The sequence below is a fragment of the Ovis aries genome, chromosome 5, assembly GCF_016772045.2.
Source record: "Ovis aries strain OAR_USU_Benz2616 breed Rambouillet chromosome 5, ARS-UI_Ramb_v3.0, whole genome shotgun sequence".
Taxonomy (NCBI): Eukaryota; Metazoa; Chordata; class Mammalia; order Artiodactyla; family Bovidae; genus Ovis; species Ovis aries.
Window position 1 is genome coordinate 46847099 of NC_056058.1, and position 7267 is coordinate 46854365.

At 46.6% G+C, this 7267-nt stretch overlaps 1 protein-coding gene across 1 annotated transcript; it reads right to left on the reverse strand.

Moving 5' to 3' along the window:
* Positions 1-1039: 1039 nt before the first annotated feature.
* HNRNPA0 (heterogeneous nuclear ribonucleoprotein A0) lies at positions 1040-2761 on the reverse strand. Its single transcript, XM_015096055.3, has one exon. The coding sequence runs from the start codon at positions 2475-2477 to the stop codon at positions 1566-1568; it is 912 nt and encodes a 303-aa protein (XP_014951541.2). The 5' UTR covers positions 2478-2761; the 3' UTR covers positions 1040-1565.
* Positions 2762-7267: the final 4506 nt, after the last annotated feature.

Consider the following 7267-nt stretch of genomic DNA (forward strand, 5'->3'; position numbering starts at 1 on the left):
TTCTTTATTTGTGATATCCATAAACGGTGCTATTCTATATGACTATCCAGGAAGGCAATTTTCTCCTATACCATTTTGTTTTGCTTTTTATAAACAACTTGAATTCTATTGCATGAAAGGGCTACAAATATACATTTGTTAACCAAGCAGAATACAGATATTTTGCTTTACAACTTGCACCTAAGATACCAGTACACGAAGCTGGTTCATTAGTTAATCATAGCAATTTGGGGCCACTGCCCAAGCTATGCAGAGCAGTTTTACATTTTCAAACCTCAAGTAGAAAGGGCAGTAGTGATATGGACCATTAACTACATTCCTGTAAAGCCCATCTTAGTTACAAGTAAATGTATAACCAAAGTCTACACAGATTTTTGATGGCAAAACTTCTAAAATCTGATGCAACTGTCCTGAACAAGTTTTTAAACCAACTGTTTTGCAGATATACTGACATTCTGCCGGTAGATGGTGCCACAAAAGTTAGGGGAAGGATTTCCAGGAGGACAACAGTTCAGCTATAGGGGAAAAAAAAACAAAACATTTAAACCTGCTCTGAAAATACAAAAATGCACTTAAAAGTTTGAGGGTAAAATATAACCCTTATTTGTAACCATTCATTACAGACAAACCAGTAAGAGGGATGAAATTAGGCCATCTGAATTTTTTAAAACAGTTTATATGAATGAAAACACATGCTTAACACAAACTATTTCTTTAGAACTACACAGTACATATTTTGAAGCAAATTCTCATAGAAGTGACCACCCATGTCAAGATGATAAGCAAATCACTTAGTACAAGAGATGGATGTAGGAAAAACTTTAAAGATTTTAAAAAGCCACATCCACCACTTTAAATGTTTTACCTGTAAGGGATAAATTCAACACATCACTACCTGCGTACAGCAATAAGAAAAAAAAAAAAAAAAAAGCCTCACAGGACCTTTTAAAAGTTTCTCTAAGTACACATTAAGAATTAACACGAAAAATTACCCTTAAAACGGTACGGAATAGATCCTACAAAAAAAATGTTAGACATGTACGGTCAAACACAATGATTTATTAAAAATAAAACGTAAAAATGATTTTTGTACATATGCTTCCAAATTTCGGGCATGGGATCCAAGGAGATTTTATAGAAAACGCTGTAGCCAGATACCAAGTCCTTACAACAAAGTAAACTAAACCCCCCAACCCCCGCCCAGGTTTTGCTACAGAATCAGCAAGTTCACTCCCTCCCCCCCCCAAAAAAAAACACAAATTAAAACAAGACATTTTGCTAGTATAAAAACGACCAAAGTCCAAGTAATAATAAAAAAATAGAGTCCATCAATGACTGTAACACAAAAATGTGTATGTGGAGGCAAGTCCATCTTCAGAGGGAGAGACGAGAGAGGTGGCAGGCATATAGGGCAACACCCCCAAGGGTAAGCAGCCTTAGAAGTGGCTCCCCCAAGGGCAGAATGGGGAAAGCGGTGGGAGTGAAAAGGACTTAGGAGTTGACCCTAGTTGGGTGGTTGAAAAGAGCTACCCCTATAGCCACTCCCAAGCATTAAAAAAACATTTTTAGAAGGAGCTGCCTCCATAGCCACCCCCACCGCCATAGCCACCTCTGTAAGGTCCACTGTTGCTGCGACCTCCCCAGCTGCTGCCTCCGCCGCCGCCGCCGCCGCCGCTCTTCATGGGCCCATAGGACGACTGGTGCTGGCTGTAGCTGCCGAAACCGCCGAAGCCGTTACCGTAGTCGCTTCCACCGTAGGACGAACCGCCGCCGCCGCCTCCGTAGGCGTTGTAGCCGCCGCCGCCGCCGTAACCACCGTAGCTGTTATAACCGCCGCCGCCGCCCTTAGACAGGCCGTTCTGGTCACGACCACCGCCCCGACCCCGGCCGCCGCGGCCGCCACGGGAGGACCGGGAGCCGCCTCCGCCCCCACCGGAGTGGATATCCTCCTTGGGGACAGCCTTCTTCACCTCCACGCGATGGCCCTGGATCGGATGGAACTTGACCACCGCGGCCTTGTCTGCCGCGTCGTGATTCTGAAAATACACGAAGCCGAAGCCACGCTTCTTGCCGGACTGCTTGTCGGCAATAATCTCGGCCTTTTCCACGGTGCCAAACTGCGAGAAGTGCTCGATCAGGTCGCCCTCGGCCACGTCTCCCTTAAGGCCCCCGACAAAGAGCTTCTTCACCTTGGCGTGAGCACCGGGCCGCGCCGAATCCTCCCGGGACACCGCCCGCTTCAGCTCCACCGTGTTGCCGTCCACCGCATGAGGCGAGGCGGCCATGGCGGCATCGGCCTCCTCCACATTGGAGTAGGTCACGAAGCCAAAGCAACGGGAGCGCTTGGTCTGGGGGTTCACCACCACTACGCAGTCTGTCAGGGTCCCAAAGGCCTCAAAGTGGCCGCGCAGGCCGGACTCACTCGTCTGCACGTTGAGGCCGCCGATGAACAGCTTACACAGTTGGGAGTTCTCCATCTCCACCGCCCGGGCCTTGCCCCCGCCCTGGGAGCTCCGAGGTTTCGCCGTCGCCGTGATGGTTGGCTAAGGTTTCTTCACAACTTGGGCCCAGCCGTCGCTGGAGCCGCCCCCGCCGGTCAGCGACGGAAAAGGGAAGAAGGGAAGGGAAGGGAAAAAGGAAGAGAGGAAGGGGGAGGGAAGGGGAGAGGTGCCGGCTAGAGGACAAGCCGAGGAAACTGGAAGGCAACCAAAGCCGCCGCTACCGCCACCTCCGCTCCCGTATCTGTGCACCACACAAAGAGGCCGCTGAACGCGCGCGCACCCTCCCCGAGGCGTGCGTCACCGCCGACGTACGGCAGCGCAGGACAGTCCACCAATCCTCGCCTCGACCTCATTAGTCCCGCCTACCGCGCTGCAGCGCCGCTCTCGGTCACGGACTCCCCGCCCTCCGCGGTCTATTCAAGCCTTCGGCCTGCGCTGCTCCGGCTGCCGCCTTTACCGCTCAGCTTTCACTTCCAGGATCTCCAGTGCGCCCTCACTAGGGACTCTCTCTGCCCTTCGCGAACCTCTGCGATTCATTTGCCCCCAGCCCCCGCGGCTGTTCCCAGTGATTTTTCCCCCTCCCCTAGCCGTATCCCCTCGCCCAGCTCCGCAGTGGCGTTCGCGCCAGCCCCTTGAGAGACATGTCAGTTCAGCCAATCACAGCCATCCGCTTGCATCCACTTCCGTTTTCGGCAGCTACTGGACGGGCGCGCTCCCCAGTGCGCGCTGGCCGCGGCTCCCGCTGTGTGCAGTTTTCTTGCCGTCCCTAAGCCTCCTCCCGCCCTGGGCTTGCCGCGGGGGTGGGGCGGGGCGCCGGGGGTGGTAGTGAGCGGGGACGCGCTGGGGGCCGTTCCCAACGGATGCGGCCTGGGGCGTCACGCGCGGGTTTTTTGAAAACTTGACTGTTGGGGTTAGGGTCTTGGATTTACCCGCCGCGTTTCGGCTGGGCCACTACACCTGGAGTCCTCGCCCCTCCCGTCCGCACAAAGATGGAGGGTAGGGGCCTGGTCGGGGAAGACGGTTATTAACCGTTTATAGTAGGCCAGAGGCGCGATTAGACAAACATTGGCACGTGGCCCTGCGCAAAAGCGAGCCCGAGGCCATGTGAAAGGACTGCAGCGCGCCGAAAGCGCTTCATACTTTGCGACCGAGGCTTGGCGCGAGACCCCCGCTACCCCAATGCTGTCAGTGGAACCCTCTTGCGAGGCCTCTCTCAGCGGACATTTTCATACTCCCCCGGTGTACACATCCTTTCATAGGTCCTGTTATCTGTACGAGCTTCCTTCCCAACTAAAATGTTAGGTTTTTTAAGGCGTTTTCAATCGGACTGGGAGCCAAGTTAAACACATGAACACTACTGTATATGAGTATTGCACACCCTTGATAACTGCCATATCGACCCAGGTGGGAATGCAAGAAAGTTATAATGGCTTCCGTCTACTGAAACTTTTGTGTTCCAAGCAAGATACAAGGAGTGCCACACGGTGTATGCCATGTGATGGAGAGCCCCAAAACCATGTAGCAAATTAGAAGATAAATTCCTCACTGTATCCTGGAATGAAATGTATTCAGAAATGATTAAAGAGATAGAACTTGCACTGAATCAGAGTCAAAGGCTAGATAAGATTTCTATAGGGAGTTTACCTGAACAAAATCTGGAGAAAATTTATAAGCTCCCAGGAACAGAAAGTGGACCAGTTTGATTGTATCAGGAGGTTTTTGATAGAAAAAAACTAAGTTAGGTTGACGGTCTTGGTATTATGTAATGTCTTGAAATTTAGATTCAGTTCAGTTCAGTCGCTCAGTCGTGTTCGACTCTTTGGGACCCCATGAATCGCAGCACGCCAGGCCTCCCTGTCCATCACCAACTCCTGGAGTTCACTCAGATTCACGTCCATCAAGTCAGTGATGCAATCCAGCCATCTCATTCTCGGCTGTCCCCTTCTCCTCCTGCCCCCAATCCCTCCCAGCTTCAGAGTATTTTCCAATGAGTCAACTCCTCGCATGAGGTGGCCAAAGTACTGGAGTTTCAGCTTCAGCATCATTCCTTCCAAAGAAATCCCAGGGTTGATCTCCTTCAGAATGGACTGGTTGGATCTCCTTGCAGTCCAAGGGACTCTCAAGAGTCTTCTCCAACACCACAGTTCTAAAGCATCAATTCTTAAAGCTCAGCCTTCTTCACAGTCCAACTCTCACATCCATACATGACTACTGGAAAAATCATAGCCTTGACTAGATGGACCTTAGTCGGCAAAGTAATGTCTCTGCTTTTGAATATGCTATCTAGGTTGATCATAGCTTCCCTTCCAAGGAGTAAGTGTCTTTTAATTTCATGGCTGCAATCACCATCTGCAGTGATTTTGGAGCCCCCAAAAATAAAGTCTGACATTGTTTCCACTGTTTCCCCATCTATTTCCCATGAAGTGATGGGACCAGATGCCATGATCTTCGTTTTCTGAATGTTGAGCTTTAAGCCAACTTTTTCATTCTCCTCTTTCATCAAGAGGCTTTTTAGTTCCTCTTCACTTTCTGCCATAAGGGTGGTGTCATCTGCATATCTGAGGTTATTGATATTTCTCCCGGCAATCTTGATTCCAGCTTGTGCTTCTTCCAGTCCATAATGATGTACTCTGCATATAAGTTAAATAAGCAAGGTGACAATATACAGCCTTGACATACTCCTTTTCCTACATTTAGGTTAAGGAGTATAAATACTAATTCAAAGGCATATAGATAGGCTTCAAAGTTTGGGGAGAAACTATGTCTCTATTACCTACAAACCATGTGAGCATCGAGTTGTGTGACTTTGGACAGGTCACCTAACCTTTTTAAAATTATCAGTTTTATTATTAAAATCAGAACATAAAACACCTACCCAATGTGGCAAAAATTAAATGAGATTCTGCATGTAAATGCAGAGCACAGTGCCTGGCACATAGTAAGTGCTCAATTTCTCAATTTATCCAATAACTACTATACCAAGTGTTGGGAACAGGGCAGTAAGCAACAGACAAAAATGTCTGCCCTCATGGAACATACATTCTTGTGGGGAGAAGCAAACAATAAGAATGGTATATAGCATGTTAGATAGCAATAAATACCATTGAAAAAATTAAAAGAGAAGGATGATAGGAAAGTATTACCTTATTACAAAACACAATTCAGATATGTCAGGATTTGCTAACCGACTGATGATAAATAATGAGGAAAATAAAAGCATTCCAGTGTTTGATATCTGGAAGCCTAAAACTGCCACATGATAGAACTACAAAAATGTAGGAAAAGAAACTATTTTAGAGGAAGTATGGGTGATGGTGAACATAGCTGTTAATGTTTAAGGTGAAACTGCGATATTCATGGGGCACTATGTTCTGAGATGCCCAAGGTTATAGCTCTGATGAAAGATCAGACCTGAAGAAGTTTTAGAGTCACTCAAATAAATGTTAAACAGTAAAAGATGAATTTCTGAAACAGAATAAGACCGTAACTTGTTTTCTCATCTAAACTGTAAATTCTAAAGTAACATTTTTTTCCTGTATTGTTTTAAAATAATCATCCACACAGTCTTATTGAGGATCTGTTACTGATTTAATTACTATTGACTAGAAAAGCTTCATAAAAGCATATGTCTAGTATAAGCCTTACCTATAGAAGGAGGGCAGACTTCCCTGTTGGCTGAGTAGTAAAGAATCCACCTGCCAATGCAGGAGGTGCAGGTTCAATCCCTGAGTCGGGAAGATACCCTGGAGAAGGAAATGGCAACCTATTCCAATATTCTTACCTGGGAACTCCCACGATCAGAGGAGCCTGGCAGGCTACAGTCCATGGGGTCACAAAGAGTGGGACACAACTTAGCGACTAAACAACAGAAAGAGGGTAGGGATGATAGGAATCAACATAAGCATGTTTGAGAGACATTTAGAAATTCAGGATAAGTACAAGATAACTGGGATAGAAGACTCTTTTCAGAGATTAGATTGGTAAAAGTAGGGACAGTGAATAAAGAGTGTTAGATGCTGTCATTTTCCTACCTCTGAGATCATTCAGGTGGAAAAACAATTTTTTTTCTACTTTACCTTTTAGCTCATTGCCTGCATATGTTTCTTGGCTTTTTCTTGCTTACAAGTATCTCAGCCTTCCAAAACAAATGTTTAAAAATGTAACTGAAATTTAGACAACCTTTGCTTTCCATCCCTCCTGCAAGTGTGATAACAAGATCTAATTGAATGTGATGTTTAAACAACTCAAAAGAACTGCACAGTAAAAAGGGTATATTTTACTGCACCTAATTATGGCAGAAGGTGAAGAGGAACTAAAGAGCCTCTTGATGAAAGAGGAGAGTGAAAAAGCTGGCTTAAAGCTCAACATTCAGAAAACGAAGATCATGGCATCTGGTCCCATCACTTCATGGGAAATAGATGGGGAAACAGTGGAAACAATGTCAGACTTTATTTTTTGGGGCTCCAAAATCACTGCAGATGGTGATTGCAGCCATGAAATTAAAAGACGCTTACTCCTTGGAAGGAAAGTTATGTCCAATCTAGACAGCATATTAAAAAAGCAGAGACATTACTTTGCCAACAAAGGTCCATCTAGTCAAGGCTATGGTTTTTCCAGTGGTCATGTATGAATGTGAGAGTTGGACTGTGAAGAAAGCTGAGTGCCAAAGAATTGATGCTTTAGAACTGTGGTGTTGGAGAAGACTCTTGAGAGTCCCTTGGACTGCAAGGAGATCCAACCAGTCCATTCTAAAGGAGATCAGTCCT

Coding starts and splice junctions, on each gene's coding strand:
- HNRNPA0 (XM_015096055.3), bottom strand. CDS start 2,477: ATGGAGAACTCCCAACTGTGTAAGCTGTTCATCGGCGGCCTCAACGTG.